This window comes from Procambarus clarkii, chromosome 27 (genome assembly GCF_040958095.1).
Source record: "Procambarus clarkii isolate CNS0578487 chromosome 27, FALCON_Pclarkii_2.0, whole genome shotgun sequence".
NCBI classification, from domain to species: Eukaryota; Metazoa; Arthropoda; class Malacostraca; order Decapoda; family Cambaridae; genus Procambarus; species Procambarus clarkii.
The window spans coordinates 7,403,031-7,429,610 of NC_091176.1; the positions used below are offsets into that span (position 1 = coordinate 7,403,031).

The 26,580-nt window shown below is 53.6% G+C and overlaps 2 protein-coding genes across 3 annotated transcripts in view; one reads left to right on the forward strand and one right to left on the reverse strand.

The window, feature by feature from the left end:
- The window catches only part of LOC123762726 (vascular endothelial growth factor receptor kdr-like), a 471,742-nt gene that overhangs the window by 420,567 nt on the left and 24,595 nt on the right, over positions 1-26,580 (reverse strand). The window lies entirely within an intron of this gene.
- Positions 14,017-15,780, forward strand: LOC138369086 (keratin-associated protein 16-1-like). The gene has a single exon (XM_069332017.1). It carries the CDS (start codon positions 14,017-14,019, stop codon positions 15,778-15,780), a length of 1,764 nt encoding a protein of 587 aa, XP_069188118.1.

Genomic DNA, 26,580 nt, shown 5'->3' on the forward strand with positions numbered 1-26,580 from the left:
GAACTACCATAGAGCGATAATGGTGGACGAAGAACGACCCGCTTCCGAGTAAGTCATAGCACACGTCTTAGTTGTAGAGAACTTGAAGCCATAATTGGTGGCCCAGGACGACACGGCATCAACTGAAAGTTGAAGGAAAGGGGAGTCATCATGCCGAGTGCAGCAAGTGACATCATCAACACAGAGGGTCGAAAATATTTAACGGTGATGCACCGAATGCAGTTCGACGTTGCCAGAGGTAGCGCCAATAACAGAGGGTCGAAAAGCTACCAGAGGAAAGAAAGGAAGACCATTTACGCCAACTAAGAAGAGAGTAGTGCTCAGAACACTACCTTGGGGAACACCTTCATATTCAGGAAAGGAGTCAGAGAAAGTAGTAGCAAGTCTCACTTTAAACGATGACTAGAAAGGAAGCTGTGAAGGAAGAGTGCGTGATTACCACGCCACACCACAAGAATGTAGTTGGGAGAAAACATTGTATCTCCAGCTGGTGTCATAAATCTTTTCCGGGTCAAATAGAACTGTAACAACGGAGGTCTTCGCAGCAAAAGCAGTACAAATGTTGACCTCTGCGTCCACTAAAATATTAGCTGTGCGGTGACACTTGAGAATGCCAAATTGAGAAGGGAAGAGGTGGCGATAACGTTCTAAGAATCAGAGGTGTATATTAACCATACATTCGAAAAGTTTGCAGATGCAACTGGTCAAAAATCCTTAGAGGAAGTGCCTTGAGAACTGGGTTTTCGAATAGGAAGAGTAACTGCCTCAAGCCAGTAAAAAAAACTCCTACTCTCCTATTTTCCTTTACGAGTAATGATAGTAGGAGGAAGATGAGTACCGGAGCTAACTGTTTAAAAGTGTGAACCCAGTTCCTTTACGACCAACACCGGATCAGCCACATCAGACCCATGAAGATGAAGGACAGGCGAAATATCTAGAATAAATTTACTTGCAATCTTATGGATTTTCTTTTAGATCTTAGTGAGAGAATTGTCAGCTAAAATGGTGGTGACTTAAGATTTACAACTCTCACACTGAGCCGTTCGGATGGCCCACTGGGCCACTGCACTCTCCTTTCAAAACAAATAAAGTAATCGGGTGTTTGTCGGCGTCATTTCCAGGCTTATAACGAACAACCCGAACACAGTCCGAATCACAAGAGGGGAGGCACTTTTGCATGCCAGGTGAGGAATAGAGCAGAGGGCAACATCGAATAAGATGTAATGAAAAAGGAGGGCTTGAGGGAGAGGCTGGTCAGATAGGTCAGAAAGAGTAGCAAGGAGACTGAATAGACTCCAGTTTCCCTTTTAAAACCACCACTGAGGAAATGAAAGAGGAGAGCAGAAAGAAATGAAGGTTACCAGAATGAGGAAATGGTCACTGTTGTGCAGGTCATCAAGGTCCCTCCATGTCAGGTCTTTATAAATAGAAAAGGAGCAGATAGAAAGATCAAGACAGGAAAGTGTGCAAGTGCACGAGTCAACATGAGTAGGTTTGCCAGATTTCAGGAGAGAGGTCGAAAGGTTCGCGAAGGTGGCCTTGGATATTTCTCATAACATCGCCCCAGAGGGTGTGCCAACAGTAAAATTTCCCAAAAGGAGGACAGGCTCCGGTAAGAAGTCCAACAGATGTTTACGATCAGGAAGAGAAAGCCAAATATTTAGGGGGAGGTAAATGAAACAGACGGTGTACCATTAACTCACAAAGATATGGACGGTAGACGAATGAATTGAAAAACAGAGGGACAAAGGGAGTATCATTTCAACCCACGAGAGCAGTAGTGTTATGGGTCCCAACAGAAGATGGAGGGGAAGAAGGGAAGGGAACTATCAGCTAAAGAGCCAAAATATTACGACATATAGCACTCGGAAGGGATCAGGATAAGGGTTTGAAATGGAACAGGGACAAGCTGTAGCCCAACCACTTGGACGGTCGGGGATTGAATGACCTACATGAAGCGAGACCGTCGTTCTACCGTCCAGCCAAAGTGGTTGGGCTGGAGGGGACGAGAGAAAGGAATAACATGCAGACGTGACCAGGACGGGCGCACAGCATCGGCTCCTGGAGACACACTATGTGGTGAAAACTGTGAGATCAAAAGTTGGAGTTGATGGAAATACGGATATCATTCCATTCCATTAAAGAATATGCATAGTCAAGAACAGATAGATTAGTAAAAAGAAAAAAGAGAAAAACTAATGCAAATAAATTATGAATAATAAGTAAATTAGGAAGGACCAGCAGGAGGTTCAGTGAAATCTGGGTTGGGGGGGAAAGCTAAATCTAGCAAAGACGGTATAGTCGAAAGGGCGTTGGGAAGAGGCATAGGCGAGCCGACATGACCCGGTAAAGGAGAAGACACTGGGAGGGACAGATGATAAAAATAGTACCAAGCTCTAGATCAAGGACAGCACCAGGAATTTTCATAGGGATGTCAACTGACTCCGTCTCCGAGATGAGAGGAGGTGCGTGGACATATTCGGAAGTGGAGAGTCGGGATTGGGCTGAAGATTTATCCGCTGGGGAGGAACCAGGTTTACATTTTTGATTGTGAGGAACAGGTATGCCAGTAACAATGAACTGTGCAATAGCCTCCTTTCAGTCTCAGGTGGCGAGGGAGAACAGGAACGGACACGAGGACGTCTCGGTGGAGGAAGTATATCGACCTGAACGGAGAGGTGTTGGAGGAGGGTCAAAAGACAGAGAGGAAGGGTAAGAAGAAAATTGGGTACTAAAGGTGAAGGAGGTTACAGTGGGATAGAGAAGATGGAGGAGGTGGAAAAATTACACAAAGACGAAGGCCAGCAGAAGACTGGGAAGAAAGGGTGGAGATACCATTGGGAGAACCACGAGGAATACACGAAGCTTGAGATCGCAGAGGAACAGAAGACAAAGAGCTGGTAGAGGTGCCGGGGTATAAGGCCTTGAAGCGATTGCAGAACTGATGACGGGAAGAAGGGTGGGGAAGAGAAGTGCGATGTAATGCATGAGCATATGTCATATCAGAGAGAGGGGGTAACATGGCAGACCTGGAGTCTTGCCTTGGGAAAGATATACGTACATGATGTTTTAAGTTCAGAATGGCTTGTTCAAATTTATAGTGCAGGAAAAGATAGGATGGACCTCACCACAGTTAATGCAGCAAGCTTTAGGAGAAGAGTACTCTGTCTTAGAATGACCAGCATCTCCACACAAGGGGCAATGCGACATCTCACTAGGCAACTTCAAGGAGTCATGTCCAAATTTCCAACACCTATTGTAGAGAAAGGTGTTGGAAATTTGCATCCCATTGCTGGAAATGGGATGTACTCCTGAACGGAGCATCTAGCCCCGGCAAGAATAAAAGAATCCGGAAGGGTATTCCACCAAAAGTGATCTTAACAATATGAAGACAACGACCACGAGGAGGACGAGGGAATGAGTAAATCTGGAGGATAGAAAAGCCCTGGGGCTTGAGGACATATTTAATATCCTTGTGGCAGTCTTTGAAGTCACAATCACCAGTTGAAACATAGTGCGGGGGAACAAGGGCCAATGCAGGCATTCAACAGGGTGTTTTTAGTCATCTGACGAACCAAAATCTCACCAAGGCAGAACAAAGTAGCAAGGCGAGCGGCCACCTTCTGAGAAGGGGCAGCAACTACACGGGTGCCAGTCCGAGTGGGGTTAAAAGTAACCAGGGAATCCACAGTCAACTAAGCATCATCTAGGGATATGCACAACATGAGGTCTTCGGGACAAAGGTCATAATACTTGGGCCACATATCGGGACCGAACAAATTCTGGAAGGTAGCAGGAATTAAATGTGTGTGAGCGGGTTGGCGGCGCCAAGGATCCCATGAAGGAGGGGGATGACGGTGTAGTTGTTACAATGGAAAAAGGAGCCACACCAGGGGACGAGTTAGTCACCACAGGAGGCTTTGAGCTCAACCCAGCCACAGAAGTCTGAGAGGAGTGGAAAGAGTTAGTAGGGGTATTCAGAGAGAAATAATTTCCCACATATTATAATAAATAGAATTTTTAACCTAAAATAATGCAATAAACTCTATGAGGATTCGTTTTCTGATTAAATCTATAAGACTAATCATTAAATATTAATTATTAAACTGAACTCTATGAGGACTTGTCTGTTATAATAATTATTACATATAATAGATAATATGGAATGGAAATAATGCAATAAACTCTATGAGGATTCGTTTTCTGATTAAATCTATAAGACTAATTATTAAATATTAATTATTAAACTGAACTCTATGAGGACTTGTCTGTTATAATAATTATTACATATAATAGATAATATGGAAGGGCTGATGCCGTACTTGTGTTCGTTGCGTCAACCCAAGTTCCACGTCAACGCCAAACTGTTGAATAACTGAATTGTTTTCTTAAATCTCTTAAAAGAACTGAAGTGCGGAGATTAAATCCAGTACTAAATATATAAATCAAACTAGTATATTTAATTTGAATTCTGTAACAATTCGAATTTAAAAGCCAACTCACAATTTAATAACTATTCATTCTCACATGAACAGCATGAGTGTGGGGAAGGAGGAGCAGCGCCCATTGAATACTGGCTAATATGGCAAGCGGTCTGGCTCTCTGGACTCCTCGTCTGGTGACGTCTCTCTGGACTCCTCGTCTGGTGACGTCTCTCTGGACTCCTCGTCTGGTGACGTCTCTCTGGACTCCTCGTCTGGTGACGTCTCTCTGGACTCCTCGTCTGGTGACGTCTCTCTGGACTCCTCGTCTGGTGACGTCTCTCTGGACTCCTCGTCTCCTCCCAGTGACATGTGTCTCCACCGACAACCAGAACACTGGTTGTTGTCGGTGGAGACAGACATGTCACTGTGTGGTCCAGTGTTCACCGGCCGGTAGTTGAGAGCATTATTGGTGGGTGCTGTTGTGGGGCCTTAGGGCCGTGCTGGCCTGTGGTATGAGGTACCTTTTCCCCTGGCCAGTGGAAGGATATGATTGGTCTTTAATTCACCAGGCAGGTTTCTTACCCATCATTGGAAGTGGTTCTGTTATACCTTTTGCGGGTGGATGTGACAGAGGTCTGTAGAGTGCAGATTGTCGTGGGTCACCAGACAGTGGTGAAGTTCGGCTCCATGGCTATCTACCAGGGATTTATGGACCGTTATGACAGGCGGTCCGTCACGCTGCTTGCGGGTGGTGGTTTAGTGATAGTGTCGGATCGGTGCGGCAGGACAACATATGTAGTTGTGCATTGGGCTCCATTTGAGTTCCCTGAGTCCCTTTTACGGCGTTACTTTGCCCGGTTTGGGAGGGTGTTGAGTGTGCAGATGAACATCGTCTCCTCCAGGAGATGGAAATGTGTCCTGGATGGGAGCCATACATCGGCTATGTACCTGAAGACTCCTATACCATCGTCGGTCCAGCTTATGGGTTTCTATGTCCGGGTGACTTATGCTGGACAACCACGGACTTGTTTTTGGTGGGTTATTTGGGTTGTCAGGGCACCAGGCTACGGATTGTGGTGCTGGCAGTGTACGACCAGTGAACCTCTTCCGGGAGGAGGACTTCCCCCCAGCTGGAAGTCCTGCAGGCCTGCATGTGTGATGACACTGTGTCATCACACACGTGATGATACTGTGTCCCGACCTTCAGACGGGCCGGTGGTGTCACCCGTTTCTGTGGGTGCCCCGGTTGGCGGTGTGGGTGTTGCAGACGTGGTGCATATGGACCATCCCTCACTGTACATTCCTGCGTTTTCCCCTCCTCTGGATTATATAACGATTGTTGTGGAAGATGTGGCTTCCTTGGAGGGTGGAGCTGGTGTGCCGCTGCCTGGTGTTGTGGGCGTGGATGCGTTGCTTGTTCCCGCTGAGGTGCCTGTGGTGGTGTTTGGTCCGATGCCTCCGGAAGTTGCTGTGGTTGGTAGAAGTGTTGCATAGACAGGTGGTGGGTGACCGTGCACTGTCTCCCTATGGTTCTCCTGGGCTTCCTGTGGAGGTCGTGAAGGATTCTGATGATTTGTGACCGGTTTCATGGATGAGGCTGGCTCTCAGTTCGTCCCCCCCGTCCTGATGGGGGGACGATTTAATATATCTGAATATATCCATATTCACCCATTCTTCGTGGGTGAATTATGGAGTGTGCTGTCCTCCATGGATTTTGATGCAGATAATGTGGGTGATGATGTTGTGGTACCTGCGGCTGCTGCAACCCGTGTTGCTGGTGTTGGGGTACCTGCGGCTGCTGCAACCCGTGTTGCTGGTGTTGGGGTACCTGCGGCTGCTGCAACCTGTGTTGCTGGTGTTGGGGTACCTGCGGCTGCTGCAACCCGTGTTGCTGGTGTTGGGGTACCTGCGGCTGCTGCAACCCGTGTTGCTGGTGTTGGGGTACCTGCGGCTGCTGCAACCCGTGTTGCTGGTGTTGGGGTACCTGCGGCTGCTGCAACCCGTGTTGCTGGTGTTGGGGTACCTGCGGCTGCTGCAACCCGTGTTGCTGGTGTTGGGGTACCTGCGGCTGCTGCAACCTGTGTTGCTGGTGTTGGGGTACCTGCGGCTGCTGCAACCCGTGTTGCTGGTGTTGGGGTACCTGCGGCTGCTGCAATCCGTGTTGCTGCTGTGGCGGGTACTGTGGTGGACCCAATGGGGGATGTCCATGGGGCGGGTGTGCCCATGGTGGCAACGGTTGGTGGTGTGGAGGCCGTGTCGCCTGTTTCTCTGTCTTCTCCGGTGGCCTCCGTATCCCCATCACCGATTATTCCGTGCAGGTGTTCCCACCTCCTGGGGGAGCCGGTGGCTGAGCGCACAGAACACTGGACGCGTGATCCTGTGGTGCCGGGTTCGATCCCAAGCGCCGACGAGAAACGATGGGCAGAATTTCTTTCACCCTATGCCCCTGTTACCTAGCAGTAAATAGGTACCCGGGTGTTAGTCAGCTGTCACGAGCTGCTTCCTGGGGGTGGAGGACTGGTTGAGGACCGGGCCGCAGGGACACTAAAGCTCCGAAATCATCTCAAGATAGCTTTATATGTTTTGCTTTCATGAGTGAATATGTTCAGCTATAATATATGTTGTCATATGTGACCTGAAGCATTACTCACGACTCTAAAGGCTCAGTACCCCCAAACTTGTGCTGGGTATACTGGACCAGGACGACCACACACCGGGTGCTGGGTATACTGTACCAGGACGACCACACACCGGGTGCTGGGTATACTGCACCAGGACGACCACACACCGGGTGCTGGGTATACTGGACCAACACGACCACACACCGGGTGCTGGGTATACTGGACCAACACGACCACACACCGGGTGCTGGGTATACTGGACCAGGACGACCACACACCGGGTGCTGGGTATACTGGACCAGGACGACCACACACCGGGTGCTGGGTATACTGCACCAGGACGACCACACACCGGGTGCTGGGTATACTGGACCAGGACGACCACACACCGGGTGCTGGGTATACTGGACCAGGACGACCACACACCGGGTGCTGGGTATACTGGACCAGGACGACCACACACCGGGTGCTGGGTATACTGCACCAACACGACCACACACCAGGTGCTGGGTATACTGCACCAGGACGACCACACACCGGGTGCTGGGTATACTGCACCAACACGACCACACACCGGGTGCTGGGTATACTGCACCAGGACGACCACACACCGGGTGCTGGGTATACTGCACCAACACGACCACACACCGGGTGCTGGGTATACTGGACCAGGACGACCACACACCGGGTGCTGGGTATACTGGACCAACACGACCACACACCAGGTGCTGGGTATACTGGACCAGGACGACCACACACCGGGTGCTGGGTATACTGCACCAACACGACCACACACCGGGTGCTGGGTATACTGGACCAGGACGACCACACACCGGGTGTTGGGTATACTGGACCAACACGACCACACACCAGGTGCTGGGTATACTGCACCAGGACGACCACACACCGGGTGCTGGGTATACTGCACCAACACGACCACACACCGGGTGCTGGGTATACTGCACCAACACGACCACACACCAGGTGCTGGGTATACTGCACCAGGACGACCACACACCGGGTGCTGGGTATACTGGACCAACACGACCACACACCAGGTGCTAGGTATACTGCACCAGGACGACCACACACCGGGTGCTGGGTATACTGCACCAACACGACCACACACCGGGTGCTGGGTATACTGCACCAACACGACCACACACCAGGTGCTGGGTATACTGCACCAGGACGACCACACACCGGGTGCTGGGTATACTGCACCAACACGACCACACACCGGGTGCTGGGTATACTGCACCAGGACGACCACACACCAGGTGCTGGGTATACTGGACCAGGACGACCACACACCGGGTGCTGGGTATACTGCACCAACACGACCACACACCGGGTGCTGGGTATACTGCACCAACACGATCACACACCGGGTGCTGGGTATACTGCACCAACACGACCACACACCAGGTGCTGGGTATAATGCACCAGGACGACCACACACCGGGTGCTGGGTATACTGGACCAACACGACCACACACCAGGTGCTGGGTATACTGCACCAACACGACCACACACCGGGTGCTGGGTATACTGGACCAGGACGACCACACACCGGGTGCTGGGTATACTGCACCAACACGACCACACACCAGGTGCTGGGTATACTGGACCAGGACGACCACACACCGGGTGCTGGGTATACTGGACCAGGACGACCACACACCGGGTGCTGGGTATACTGCACCAACACGACCACACACCGGGTGCTGGGTATACTGGACCAGGACGACCACACACCAGGTGCTGGGTATACTGCACCAACACGACCACACACCGGGTGCTGGGTATACTGGACCAACACGACCACACACCGGGTGCTGGGTATACTGGACCAGGACGACCACACACCGGGTGCTGGGTATACTGGACCAGGACGACCACACACCGGGTGCTGGGTATACTGCACCAACACGACCACACACCGGGTGCTGGGTATACTGCACCAACACGACCACACACCGGGTGCTGGGTATACTGCACCAACACGACAACACACCAGGTGCTGGGTATACTGCACCAGGACGACCACACACCGGGTGCTGGGTATACTGGACCAACACGACCACACACCAGGTGCTGGGTATACTGCACCAACACGACCACACACCGGGTGCTGGGTATACTGGACCAGGACGACCACACACCGGGTGCTGGGTATACTGTACCAACACGACCACACACCAGGTGCTGGGTATACTGGACCAACACGACCACACACCGGGTGCTGGGTATACTGGACCAGGACGACCACACACCGGGTGCTGGGTATACTGCACCAACACGACCACACACCGGGTGCTGGGTATACTGGACCAGGACGACCACACACCAGGTGCTGGGTATACTGCACCAACACGACCACACACCGGGTGCTGGGTATACTGGACCAACACGACCACACACCGGGTGCTGGGTATACTGGACCAGGACGACCACACACCGGGTGCTGGGTATACTGGACCAGGACGACCACACACCGGGTGCTGGGTATACTGGACCAACACGACCACACACCGGGTGCTGGGTATACTGGACCAGGACGACCACACACCGGGTGCTGGGTATACTGGACCAACACGACCACACACCGGGTGCTGGGTATACTGCACCAGGACGACCACACACCAGGTGCTGGGTATACTGGACCAACACGACCACACACCGGGTGCTGGGTATACTGCACCAGGACGAACACACACCGGGTGCTGGGTATACTGGACCAGGACGACCACACACCGGGTGCTGGGTATACTGGACCAACACGACCACACACCGGGTGCTGGGTATACTGGACCAACACGACCACACACCGGGTGCTGGGTATACTGCACCAACACGACCACACACCGGATGCTGGGTATACTGGACCAACACGACCACACACCAGGTGCTGGGTATACTGGACCAACACGACCACACACCGGGTACTGGGTATACTGGACCAGAACGACCACACACCAGGTGCTGGGTATACTGCACCAACACGACCACACACCGGGTGCTGGGTATACTGCACCAACACGACCACACACCGGGTGCTGGGTATACTGCACCAACACGACCACACACCGGGTGCTGGGTATACTGGACCAGGACGACCACACACCGGGTGCTGGGTATACTGGACCAGGACGACCACACACCGGGTGCTGGGTATACTGGACCAACACGACCACACACCGGGTGCTGGGTATACTGCACCAGGACGACCACACACCGGGTGCTGGGTATACTGGACCAACACGACCACACACCAGGTGCTGGGTATACTTGACCAGGACGACCAGACACCGGGTGCTGGGTATACTGTACCAGGACGACCACACACCAGGTGCTGGGTATACTGGACCAACACGATCACACACCGGGTGCTGGGTATACTGGACCAACACAACCACACACCGGGTGCTGGGTTTACTGGACCAGGACGACCACACACCAGGTGCTGGGTATACTGGACCAGGACGACCACACACCGGGTGCTGGGTATACTGCACCAACACGACCACACACCAGGTGCTGGGTATACTGGACCAGGACGACCACACACCGGGTGCTGGGTATACTGCACCAGGACGACCACACACTGGGTGCTGGGTATACTGCACCAACACGACCACACACCGGGTGCTGGGTATACTGGACCAGGACGACCACACACCGGGTGCTGGGTATACTGGACCAGGACGACCACACACCAGGTGCTGGGTATACTGCACCAACACGACCACACACCAGGTGCTGGGTATACTGGACCAGGACGACCACACACCGGGTGCTGGGTATACTGGACCAACACGACCACACACCGGGTGCTGGGTATACTGCACCAGGACGACCACACACCGGGTGCTGGGTATACTGGACCAACACGACCACACACCGGGTGCTGGGTATACTGGACCAGGACGACCACACACCGGGTGCTGGGTATACTGGACCAACACGACCACACACCAGGTGCTGGGTATACTGGACCAACACGACCACACACTGGGTGCTGGGTATACTGGACCAGGACGACCACACACCGGGTGCTGGGTATACTGGACCAACACGACCACACACCGGGTGCTGGGTATACTGGACCAGGACGACCACACACCGGGTGCTGGGTATACTGGACCAACACGACCACACACCGGGTGCTGGGTATACTGGACCAACACGACCACACACCGGGTCCTGGGTATACTGGACCAACACGACCACACACCGGGTGCTGGGAATACTGGACCAGGACGACCACACACCGGGTGCTGGGTATACTGGACCAACACGACCATACACCAGGTGCTGGGTATACTGGACCAACACGACCACACACCGGGTGCTGGGTATACTGGACCAACACGACCACACACCGGGTGTTGGGTATACTGCACCAGGACGACCACACACCGGGTGCTGGGTATACTGGACCAACACGACCACACACCGGGTGCTGGGTATACTGGACCAGGACGACCACACACCGGGTGCTGGGTATACTGGACCAACACGACCACACACCAGGTGCTGGGTATACTGCACCAGGACGACCACACACCAGGTGCTGGGTATACTGGACCAACACGACCACACACCGGGTGCTGGGTATACTGGACCAGGACGACCACACACCGTGTGCTGGGTATACTGGACCAACACGACCACACACCGGGTGCTGGGTATACTGGACCAACACGACCACACACCGGGTGCTGGGTATACTGGACCAGGACGACCACACACCAGGTGCTGGGTATACTGGACCAACACTAGCCTCACCCCAACTATCCAAGATGACACATCTGGGGTGTGGGAGTGTCACTGGACAGTCAGGGTTGGCCCCAGTGTAACATTAAGAATTATCGGCAATATATTGAACCCCCGCGATTTTCATAATGTCCGAAATATAGGTTGTGTTATATAGATTTATTGATAAATTTTAATCCTTTGGTATATATAGTTTTGTGAGAGAGAGGAGAGCAGGAAGGAGACCCGAGTGCGGCCGGTTACCTACTCTCGCATGCAATAAAATTTATCTAATATTTATTAATTAATTTTACTAAATACACTAAGGTCATGAGCTCTAATGTCCAAGTGTGAACTATTGGAGCAGAACTATTGGAGTCGGTCGGCCGAGCGGACAGCACGCGGGACTTGTGATCCTGTGGTCCTGGGTTCGATCCCAGGCGCCGGCGAGAAACAATGGGCAGAGTTTCTTTCACCCTGAATGCCCCTGTTACCTAGCAGTAAAATAGGTACCTGGGTGTTAGTCAGCTGTCACGGGCTGCTTCCTGGGGCTGGAGGCCTGGTCGAGGACCGGGCCGCGGGGACACTAAAAGCCCCGAAATCATCTCAAGATAACCTCAAGATAGCCCGTCCTGTAGACAAAGACCCAAAAGGTATTCCATCCACCCGCCGACCCCCTGAATATAAATGACAAACAGTTTACACACAACTCACAACTGATTTCATCCGAACACTTCCGGAACAAGTGCTTCACTGACGACTGGTGTTCGAACCCCAACGCTGTAAATGCTTCACCCACGTACTACAAATACAAATAATCGCCAACAGAACCTAAACACCTAACCTTACCTATCCTATATATGCACATTATGTTAATATATTATAATATTAATTTATATTTGAGAAAATTCCCGTTTTGAATAAACAGCGTGTAAAAGTTTATGAATGCGTCTGTGGGGTCGACCGCTGGATGGAATGGACTTGAGTCGAGGACGGGTTGATTCTAATCCTCACCACCACCAAGAATATTTACTCTTAATGGAAAACAGAGTCAAATACTTTCTTAAAGTCGTAATCATTAAATTTTGGTAAAAGAATTATATATTTTTTACTTAGTTGATGGCTCTCTAAATTTTGAATTATACATTGTAGCAATTTGTCTTCTTTGGTGTATTATAAGTATATGTCGTCTTCTAATTGCTTGTATCTCCAAGGTATAGACAATGCTTGCTATCCCTTTAACCTTTGCTTTGACCTTTGCTGAGACAGCTTATGGGAGCTGCCGCCTCCTTATCACGAACTGTGACACACTGTCACATCATAGATAAGGAGGCGGCAGCCTTCAAGACATCTCTAAGTTGTCTAAATTATGCCTTCAAGACATCTCTAAGTTGTCTAAATTATGCCTTCAAGACATCTCTAAGTTGTCTAAATTATGCCTTCAAGACATCTCTAAGCTGTCTAAATAATGCCTTTAAGACATCTCTAAGCTGTCTAAATTGTTTTCAAGACATCTCTAAGCTGTCTAAATTATGCCTTTAAGACATCTCTAAGCTGTCTAAATTGTCTTCAAGACATCTCTAAGCTGTCTAAATTATGCCTTTAAGACATCTCTAAGCTGTCTAAATTGTCTTCAAGACATCTCTAAGTTGTCTAAATTGTCTTCAAGACATCTCTAAGCTGTCTAAATTGTCTTCAAGACATCTCTAAGTTGTCTAAATTGTCTTCAAGACATCTCTAAGCTGTCTAAATTGTCTTCAAGACATCTCTAAGTTGTCTAAATTGTCTTCAAGACATCTCTAAGTTGTCTAAGTTGTCTTCAAGACATCTCTAAGCTGTCTAAATTGTCTTCAAGACATCTCTAAGCTGTCTAAATTGTCTTCAAGACATCTCTAAGCTGTCTAAATTGTCTTCAAGACATCTCTAAGCTGTCTAAATTGTCTTCAAGACATCTCTAAGCTGTCTAAATTGTCTTCAAGACATCTCTAAGCTGTCTAAATTGTCTTCAAGACATCTCTAAGCTGTCTAAGACAACGGTCAAAGCAACGTTTCAGAGAGAACCAATGGTCATTTTCTACCCCTTTGATAATTAGAATTAGAACAAAAATTAGAGGGAAATATTTACTAGCCCGAGGCGCCTAGTGCTGCATGGTGCAACATGCGACCCCCACATATGTTGCAATGAGCGCAACATAACAACATGCGACCCCCACATGTGTTGCAATGAGCGCAACATAACAACATGCGACCCCCACATGTGTTGCAATAAGCGCAACATAACAACATGCGACCCCCACATGTGTTGCAATGAGCGCAACATAACAACATGCGACCCCCACATATGTTGCAATGAGCGCAACATAACAACATGCGACCCCCACATATGTTGCAATGAGCGCAACATAACAACATGCGACCCCCACATATGTTGCAATGAGCGCAACATAACAACATGCGACCCCCACATATGTTGCAATGAGCGCAACATAACAACATGCGACCCCCACATGTGTTGCAATGAGCGCAACATAACAACATGCGACCCCCACATATGTTGCAATGAGCGCAACATAACAACATGCGATCCCCACATATGTTGCAATAAGCGCAACATAACAACATGCGACCCCCACATATGTTGCAATAAGCGCAACATAACAACATGCGACCCCCACATATGTTGCAATAAGCGCAACATAACAACATGCGACCCCCACATGTGTTGCAATAAGCGCAACATAACAACATGCGACCCCCACATGTGTTGCAATAAGCGCAACATAACAACATGCGACCCCCACATATGTTGCAATAAGCGCATCATAACAACATGCGACCCCCACATATGTTGCAATAAGCGCAACATAACAACATGCGACCCCCACATATGTTGCAATAAGCGCAACATAACAACATGCGACCCCCACATATGTTGCAATAAGCGCAACATAACAACATGCGACCCCCACATATGTTGCAATAAGCGCAACATAACAACATGCGACCCCCACATGTGTTGCAATGAGCGCAACATAACAACATGCGACCCCCACATGTGTTGCAATGAGCGCAACATAACAACATGCGACCCCCACATATGTTGCAATAAGCGCAACATAACAACATGCGACCCCCACATGTGTTGCAATGAGCGCAACATAACAACATGCGACCCCCACATGTGTTGCAATGAGCGCAACATAACCACATGCGACCCCCACATGTGTTGCAATGAGCGCAACATAACCACATGCGACCCCCACATGTGTTGCAATGAGCGCAACATAACAACATGCGACTCCCACATATGTTGCAATAAGCGCAACATAACAACATGCGACTCCCACATATGTTGCAATAAGCGCAACATAACAACATGCGACTCCCACATATGTTGCAATGAGCGCAACATAACAACATGCGACCCCCACATGTGTTGCAATAAGCGCAACATAACAACATGCGACTCCCACATATGTTGCAATAAGCGCAACATAACCACATGCGCCCCCCACATGTGTTGCAATGAGCGCAACATAACAACATGCGACCCCCACATGTGTTGCAATGAGCGCAACATAACAACATGCGACCCCCACATATGTTGCAATAAGCGCAACATAACAACATGCGACCCCCACATGTGTTGCAATGAGCGCAACATAACAACATGCGACCCCCACATGTGTTGCAATGAGCGCAACATAACCACATGCGACCCCCACATGTGTTGCAATGAGCGCAACATAACCACATGCGACCCCCACATGTGTTGCAATGAGCGCAACATAACAACATGCGACTCCCACATATGTTGCAATAAGCGCAACATAACAACATGCGACTCCCACATATGTTGCAATGAGCGCAACATAACAACATGCGACCCCCACATGTGTTGCAATAAGCGCAACATAACAACATGCGACCCCCACATGTGTTGCAATAAGCGCAACATAACCACATGCGCCGCATAATGTTGTAGCAACTGTGTTTCCTTTCACATGTGGAAGTGTTGCGCTCTTTCTGAGCCAAGAAAACCAACTCTTTGGGTTAGATAAGAGTTTGCTCTTTGATGTGTAGAGTAAGAGTTTTATAGTAAGAGTAATATTCTGACTCACACACCTGGCTCACACTCGTCCACCATCACCACACACCTGGCTCACACTCGTCCACCATCACCACACACCTAGCTCACACTCGTCCACCATCACCACACACCTGGCTCACACTCGTCCACCATCACCACCCACCTGGCTCACACTCGTCCACCATCACCACACACCTAGCTCACACTCGTCCACCATCACCACACACCTGGCTCACACTCGTCCACCATCACCACACACCTGGCTCACACTCGTCCACCATCACCACACACCTGGCTCACACTCGTCCACCATCACCACACACCTGGCTCACACTCGTCCACCATCACCACACACCTGGCTCACACTCGTCCACCATCACCACACACCTGGCTCATACTCGTCCACCATCACCACACACCTGGCTCACACTCGTCCACCATCACCACACACCTGGCTCACACTCGTCCACCATCACCACACACCTGGCTCACACTCGTCCACCATCACCACACACCTGGCTCACACTCGTCCACCATCACCACACACCTGGCTCACACTCGTCCACCATCACCACACACCTGGCTCACACTCGTCCACCATCACCACACACCTGGCTCACACTCGTCCACCATCACCACACACCTGGCTCACACTCGTCCACCATCACCACACACCTGGCTCACACTCGTCCACCATCACCACACACCTGGCTCACACTCGTCCACCATCACCACACACCTGGCTCACACTCGTCCACCATCACCACACACCTAGCTCACACTCACTCGTCCACCATCACCACACACCTGGCTCACACACACTCGTCCACCATCACCACACACCTGGCTCATACTCGTCCACCATAACCACACACCTGGCTCACACACACTCGTCCACCATCACCACACACCTGGCTCATACTCGTCCACCATCACCACACACCTGGCTCACACACACTCGTCCACCATCACCACACACCTGGCTCATACTCGTCCACCATCACCACACACCTAGCTCACACACACTCGTCCACCATCACCACACACCTGGCTCATACTCGTCCACCATCACCACACACCTGGCTCACACTCACTCGTCCACCATCACCACACACCTGGCTCACACTCACTCGTCCACCATCACCACACACCTGGCTCACACTCACTCGTCCACCATCACCACACACCTGGCTCACACACACTCGTCCACCATCACCACACACCTGGCTCATACTCGTCCACCATCACCACACACCTGGCTCACACTCACTCGTCCACCATCACCACACACCTGGCTCACACTCACTCGTCCACCATCACCACACACCTGGCTCACACTCACTCGTCCACCATCACCACACACCTGGCTCACACTCACTCGTCCACCATCACCACACACCTGGCTCACACACACTCGTCCACCATCACCACACACCTGGCTCACACTCACTCGTCCACCATCACCACACACCTGGCTCACACTCGTCCATCACCACACACCTGGCTCACACTCGTCCACCATCACCACACACCTGGCTCACACTCGTCCACCATCACCACACACCTGGCTCACACTCGTCCACCATCACCACACACCTGGCTCACACTCGTCCACCATCACCACACACCTGGCTCACACTCGTCCACCATCATCACACACCTGGCTCACACTCGTCCACCATCACCACACACCTGGCTCACACTCGTCCACCATCACCACACACCTGGCTCACACTCGTCCACCATCACCACACACCTGGTTCACACACACTCGTCCACCATCACCACACAGCTGGCTCACACTCGTCCACCATCATCACACACCTGGCTCACACTCGTCCACCATCACCACACACCTGGCTCACACTCACTCGTCCACCATCACCACACACCTGGCTCACACACACTCGTCCACCATCACCATACACCTGGCTCACACACACTAGTCCACCATCACCACACACCTGGCTCAAACACACTCGTCCACCATCACCACACACCTGGCTCACACACACTCGTCCACCATCACCACACAACTGGCTCACACACACTCGTCCACCATCACCACACACCTGGCTCACACTCACTCGTCCACCATCACCACACACACACTCGTCCACCATCACCACACACCTGGCTCACACACACTCGTCCACCATCACCACACACCTGGCTCACACTCGTCCACCATCACCACACACCTGGCTCACACTCGTCCACCATCACCACACACCTGGCTCACACACACTCGTCCACAATCACCACACACCTGACTCACACACACTCGTCCACCATCACCACACACCTGGCTCACACACACTCGTCCACCATCACCACACACCTGGCTCACACTCACTCGTCCACCATCACCACACACCTGGCTCACACTCACTCGTCCACCATCACCACACACCTGGCTCACACTCACTCGTCCACCATCACCACACACCTGGCTCACACTCACTCGTCCACCATCACCACACACCTGGCTCACACACACTCGTCCACCATCACCACACACCTGGCTCACACTCACTCGTCCACCATCACCACACACCTGGCTCACACTCGTCCACCATCACCACACACCTGGCTCACACTCGTCCACCATTACCACACACCTGGCTCACACTCGTCCACCATCACCACACACCTGGCTCACACTCGTCCACCATCACCACACACCTGGCTCACACTCGTCCACCATCACCACACACCTGGCTCACACTCGTCCACCATCATCACACACCTGGCTCACACTCGTCCACCATCACCACACACCTGGCTCACACTCGTCCACCATCACCACACACCTGGCTCACACTCGTCCACCATCACCACACACCTGGTTCACACACACTCGTCCACCATCACCACACAGCTGGCTCACACTCGTCCACCATCATCACACACCTGGCTCACACTCGTCCACCATCACCACACACCTGGCTCACACTCACTCGTCCACCATCACCACACACCTGGCTCACACACACTCGTCCACCATCACCATACACCTGGCTCACACACACTAGTCCACCATCACCACACACCTGGCTCAAACACACTCGTCCACCATCACCACACACCTGGCTCACACACACTCGTCCACCATCACCACACAACTGGCTCACACACACTCGTCCACCATCACCACACACCTGGCTCACACTCACTCGTCCACCATCACCACACACACACTCGTCCACCATCACCACACACCTGGCTCACACACACTCGTCCACCATCACCACACACCTGGCTCACACTCGTCCACCATCACCACACACCTGGCTCACACTCGTCCACCATCACCACACACCTGGCTCACACACACTCGTCCACAATCACCACACACCTGACTCACACACACTCGTCCACCATCACCACACACCTGGCTCACACACACTCGTCCACCATCACCACACACCTGGCTCACACACACTCGTCCACCATCACCACACACCTGGCTCACACTCGTCCACCATCACCACACACCTGGCTCACACACACTCGTCCACCATCACCACACACCTGGCTCACACTCGTCCATCATCACCACACACCTGGCTCACACACACTCGTCCACCATCACCACACACCTGACTCACACACACTCGTCCACCATCACCACACACCTGGCTCACACACACTCGTCCACCATCACCACACACCTGGCTCACACACACTCGTCCACCATCACCACACACCTGGCTCACACTCGTCCACCATCACCACACACCTGGCTCACACACACTCGTCCACCATCACCACACACCTGGCTCACACTCGTCCATCATCACCACACACCTGGCTCACACACACTCGTCCACCATCACCACACACCTGGCTCACACTCGTCCACCATCACCACACACCTGGCTCACACTCACTCGTCCACCATCACCACACACCTGGCTCATACTCGTCCACCATCACCACACACCTGGCTCATACTCGTCCACCATCACCAAACACCTGGCTCACACTCGTTCAACATCACCACACACCTGGCTCACACTCACTCGTCCACCAACACCACACACCTGGCTCACACACACTCGTCCACCATCACCACACACCTGGCTCACACACACTCGTCCACCAACACCACACACCTGGCTCACACACACTCGTCCACCATCACCACACACCTGGCTCACACACACTCGTCCACCAACACCACACACCTGGCTCACACTCGTCCATCATCACCACACACCTGGCTCACACTCACTCGTCCACCAACACCACACACCTGGCTCACACTCACTCGTCCACCATCACCACACACCTGGCTCACACACACTCGTCCACCATCACCACACACCTGGCTCACACTCACTCGTCCACCATCGCCACACACCTGGCTCACACTCACTCGTCCAACATCACTACACACCTGGCTCACACACACTCGTCCACCATCACCACACACCTGGCTCACACTCGACCACCATCACCACACACCTGGCTCACACACACTCGTCTACCATCACCACACACCTGGCTCACACACACTCGTCCACCATCACCACACACCTGGCTCACACTCGTCCACCATAACCACACACCTGGCTCACACACACTCGTCCACCATCACCACACACCTGGCTCTCGCACACTCGTCCACCATCACCACACACCTGGCTCTCACACACTCGTCCACCATCACCACACACCTGGCTCACACTCGTCCACCATCACCACACACCTGGCTCACACACACTCGTCCACCATCACCACACACCTGGCTCACACACACTCGTCCACCATCAAAACACACCTGGCTCACACACACTCGTCCACCATCACCACACAACTGGCTCACACACACTCATCCACCATCACCACACACCTGGCTCACACTCACTCGTCCACCATAACCACACACCTGGCTCACGCACACTCGTCCACCATCACCACACACCTGGCTCTCACACACTCGTCCACCATCACCACACACCTGGCTCTCACACACTCGTCCACCATCACCACACACCTGGCTCACGCACACTCGTCCACCATCACCACACACCTGGCTCACGCACACTCGTCCACCATCACCACACACCTGGCTCTCACACACTCGTCCACCATCACCACACACCTGGCTCACACTCGTCCACCATCACCACACACCTGGCTCACACACACTCGTCCACCATCACCACACACCTGGCTCACACACACTCGTCCACCATCAAAACACACCTGGCTCACACACACTCGTCCACCATCACCACACAACTGGCTCACACACACTCGTCCACCATCACCACACACCAGGCTCACACTCACTCGTCCACTATCACCACACACCTGGCTCACACTCACTCGTCCAACATCACCACACACCTGGCTCACACACTCGTCCACCATCACCACACACCTGGCTCACACTCGTCCACCATCACCACACACCTGGCTCACACACACTCGTCCACCATCACCACACACCTGGCTCACACACACTCGTCCACAATCCCCACACACCTGGCTCACACACACTCGTCCACCATCACTACACACCTGGCTCACACACACTCGTCCACCATCACCACACACCTGGCTCACACTCGTCCACCATCACCACACACCTGGCTCACACACACTCGTCCACCATCACCACACACCTGGCTCACACTCGTCCACCATCACCACACACCTGGCTCACACACACTCGTCCACCATCACCACACACCTGGCTCACACTCGTCCACCATCACCACACACCTGGCTCACACTCACTCGTCCACCATCACCACACACCTGGCTCATACTCGTCCACCATCACCACACACCTGGCTCATACTCGTCCACCATCACCAAACACCTGGCTCACTCTCGTCCACCATCACCACACACCTGGCTCACACTCACTCGTCCACCAACACAACACACCTGGCTCACACTCGTCCACCATCACCACACACCTGGCTCACACACACTCGTCCACCATCACCACACACCTGGCTCACACTCACTCGTCCACCATCACCACACACCTGGCTCACACTCACTCGTCCACCATCACCACACACCTGGCTCACACTCGTCCACCATCACCACACACCTGGCTCACACTCGTCCACTATCACTACACACCTGGCTCACACTCGTCCACCATCACCACACACCTGGATCACACATACTCGTCCACCATCACCACACACCTGGCTCACACTCGTCCACCATCACCACACACCTGGCTCACACTCGTCCACCATCACCACACACCTGGCTCACACTCACTCGTCCACCATCACCACACACACCTGGCTCACACATACTCGTCCACCATCACCACACACCTGGCTCACACTCGTCCACCATCACCACACACCTGGCTCACACTCGTCCACCATCATCACACACCTGGCTCACACTCACTCGTCCACCATCACCACACACCTGGCTCACACACACTCGTCCACCATCACCACACACCTGGCTCACACTCACTCGTCCACCATCACCACACACCTGGCTCACACACACTCGTCCACCATCACCACACACCTGGCTCACACTCACTCGTCCACCATCACCACACACCTGGCTCACACACACTCGTCCACCATAACCACACACCTGGCTAACACTCACTCGTCCACCATCACCACACACCTGGCTCACACACACTCGTCCACCATCACCACACACCTGGCTCCCACACACTCGTCCACCATCACCACACACCTGGCTCACACACACTCGTCCACCATCACCACACACCTGGCTCACACACACTCGTCCACCATCACCACACACCTGGCTCACACTCACTCGTCCACCATCACCACACACCTGGCTCACACTCGTCCACCATCACCACACACCTGGCTCACACTCGTCCACCATCACCACACACCTGGCTCACACACACTCGTCCACCATCACCACACACCTGGCTCACACTCACTCGTCCACCATCACCACACACCTGGCTTACACACACTCGTCCACCATCACCACACACCTGGCTCACACACACTCGTCCACCATCATCACACACCTGGCTCACACTCACTCGTCCACCATCACCACACACCTGGCTCACACTCACTCATCCACCATCACCACACACCTGGCTCACACTCACTCGTCCACCATCACCACACACCTGGCTCACACTCACTCGTCCACCATCACCACACACCTGGCTCACACTCACTCATCCACCATCACCACACACCTGGCTCACACTCACTCGTCCACCATCACCACACACCTGGCTCACACTCACTCATCCACCATCACCACACACCTGGCTCACACTCACTCGTCCACCATCACCACACACCTGGCTCACACTCACTCGTCCACTATCACCACACACCTGGCTCACACTCACTCGTCCACCATCACCACACACCTGGCCCACACACACTCGTCCACCATCACCACACACCTGGCTCACACACATTCGTCCACCATCACCACACACCTGGCTCACACTCACTCATCCACCATCACCACACACCTGGCTCACACTCACTCGTCCACCATCACCACACACCTGGCTCACACTCACTCGCCCACCATCACCACACACCTGGCTCACACACACTCGTCCACCATCACCACACACCTGGCTCACACACACTCGTCCACCATCACCACACACCTGGCTCACACTCACTCGTCCACCATCACCACACACCTGGCTCACACTCACTCGTCCACCATCACCACACACCTGGCTCACACTCGTCCACAATCACCACACACCTGGCTCACACTCGTCCACAATCACCACACACCTGGCTCACACTCGTCCACAATCACCACACACCTGGCTCACACTCGTCCACAATCACCACACACCTAGCTCACACACACCCGTCCACCATCACCACACACCTAGCTCACACTCGTCCACCATCACCACACACCTGGCTCACACACACCCGTCCACCATCACCACACACCTGGCTCACACTCACTCGTCCACCATCACCACACACCTGGCTCATACTCGTCCACCATCACCACACAACTGGCTCACACTCACTCGTCCACCATCACCACACACCTGGCTCACACACACTCATCCACCATCACCACACACCTGGCTCACACTCGTCCACCATCACCACACACCTGGCTCACACTCGTCCACCATCACCACACAGCTGGCTCACACTCGTCCACCCTCACCACAAACCTGGCTCACCTGGCTTGCGATCCTGTGGTCTCGGGTTCGATCCCAGGCGCCGGCGAGAAACAATGGGCAGAGTTTCTTTCACCCTATGCCCCTTTTACCTAGCAGTAAAATAGGTACCTGGGTGTTAGTCAGCTGTCACGGGCTGCTTCCTGGGGGTGGAGGCCTGGTCGAGGACCGGGCCAGGAATCTAGTCCAAGGTGCCATGAATCTAGACCAAGGTGCCAGGACCACCAAGGTGCCAGGACCACCAAGGTGCCAGGACCACCAAGGTGCCAGGACCACCAAGGTGCCAGGACCACCAAGGTACCAGCACCATCAAGGTGCCAGGACCACCAAGGTGCCAGGACCACCAAGGTGCCAGGACCACCAAGGTGCCAGGACCATCAAGGTGCCAGGACCACCAAGGTACCAGCACCATCAAGGTGCCAGGACCACCAAGGTGCCAGGACCACCAAGGTGTCAGGACCACCAAGGTGCCAGGACCACCAAGGTGCCAGGACCACCAAGGTGCCAGGACCACCAAGGTACCAGGACCACCAAGGTGCCAGGACCATCAAGGTGCCAGGACCACCAAGGTGCCAGGACCACCAAGGTGCCAGGACCACCAAGGTGCCAGGACCACCAAGTTGCCAGGACCACCAAGGTGCCAGGACCACCAAGGTGCCAGGAACCTAGACCAAGGTGCCAGGACCACCAAGGTGCCAAGACCACCAAGGTGCCAGGAATCTAGACCAAGGTGCCAGGACCACCAAGGTGCCAGGACCACCAAGGTGCCAGGACCACCAGGGTGCCAGAAATCTAGACCAAGGTGCCAGGACCACCAAGGTGCCAGGACCACCAAGGTGCCAGGACCACCAAGGTGCCAGGAATCTTGACCAAGGTGCCAGGACCACCAAGGTGCCAGGAATCTAGACCAAGGTGCCAGGACCACCAAGGTGCCAGGAATCTAGTCCAAGGTGCCAGGACCACCAAGGTGCCAGGAATCTAGACCAAGGTGCCAGGACCACCAAGGTGCCAGGACCACCAAGGTGCCAGGAACCTAGACCAAGGTGCCAGGACCACCAAGGTGCCAGGAATCTAGACCAAGGTGCCAGGACCACCGAGGTGCCAGGACCACCAAGGTGCCAGGACCACCAAGGTGCCAGGACCACCAAAGTGCCAGGAATCTTGACCAAGGTGCCAGGACCACCAAGGTGCCAGGAATCTAGACCAAGGTGCCAGGACCACCAAGGTGCCAGGAATCTAGTCCAAGGTGCCAGGACCACCAAGGTGCCAGGACCACCAAGGTGCCAGGAATCTAGACCAAGGTGCCAGGACCACCAAGGTGCCAGGACCACCAAGGTGCCAGGACCACCAAGGTGCCAGGAATCTAGACCAAGGTGCCAGGACCACCAAGGTGCCAGGACCACTAAGGTTCCAGGACCACCAAGGTGCCAGGACCACCAAGGTGCCAGGACCACCAAGGTGCCAGGAATCTAGTCCAAGGTGCCAGGACCACCAAGGTGCCAGGAATCTAGTCCAAGGTGCCACGACCACCAAGGTGCCAGGAATCTAGATCAAGGTGCCAGGACCACCAAGGTGCCAGGACCACCAAGGTGCCAGGAACACCAAGGTGCCAGGAATCTAGACCAAGGTGCCAGGACCACCAAGGTGCCAGGAATCTAGATCAAGGTGCCAGGACCACCAAGGTGCTAGGACCACCAAGGTGCCAGGAACACCAAGGTGCCAGGACCACCAAGGTGCCAGGACCACCAAGGTGCCAGGAACACCAAGGTGCCAGGACCACCAAGGTGCCAGGACCACCAAGGTGCCAGGACCACCAAGGTGCCAGGAACACCAAGGTGCCAGGACCACCAAGGTGCCAGGACCACCAAGGTGTCAGGACCACCAAGGTGCCAGGACCACCAAGGTGCCAGGACCACCAAGGTGCCAGGACCACCAAGGTGCCAGGAACCTAGACCAAGGTGCCAGGACCACCAAGGTGCCAGGACCACCAAGGTGCCAGGACCACCAAGGTGCCAGGACCACCAAGGTGCCAGGACCACCAAGGTGCCAGGACCACCAAGGTGCCAGGACCACCAAGGTGCCAGGACCACCAAGGTGCCAGGACCACCAAGGTGCCAGGACCACCAAGGTGCCAGGACCACCAAGGTGCCAGGACGACCAAGGTGCCAGGAACACCAAGGTGCCAGGACCACCAAGGTGCCAGGACCACCAAGGTGCCAGGACCACCAAGGTGCCAGGACCACCAAGGTGCCAGGAACACCAAGGTGCCAGGACCACCAAGGTACCAGGACCACCAAGGTGCCAGGACCACCAAGGTGCCAGGACCACCAAGGTGCCAGGACCACCAAGGTGCCAGGACCACCAAGGTGCCAGGACCACCAAGGTGCCAGGACCACCAAGGTGCCAGGACCACCAAGGAACCAGGACCACCAAGGTGCCAGGACCACGAAGGTGCCAGAACCACCATGGTGCCAGGACCACCAAGGTGCCAGGACCACCAAGGTGCCAGGA

Excerpts from the sequence above, each read along its gene's own strand:
- LOC138369086 (XM_069332017.1), top strand. The coding sequence starts at position 14,017 with ATGTGTTGCAATGAGCGCAACATAACAACATGCGACCCCCACATGTGT.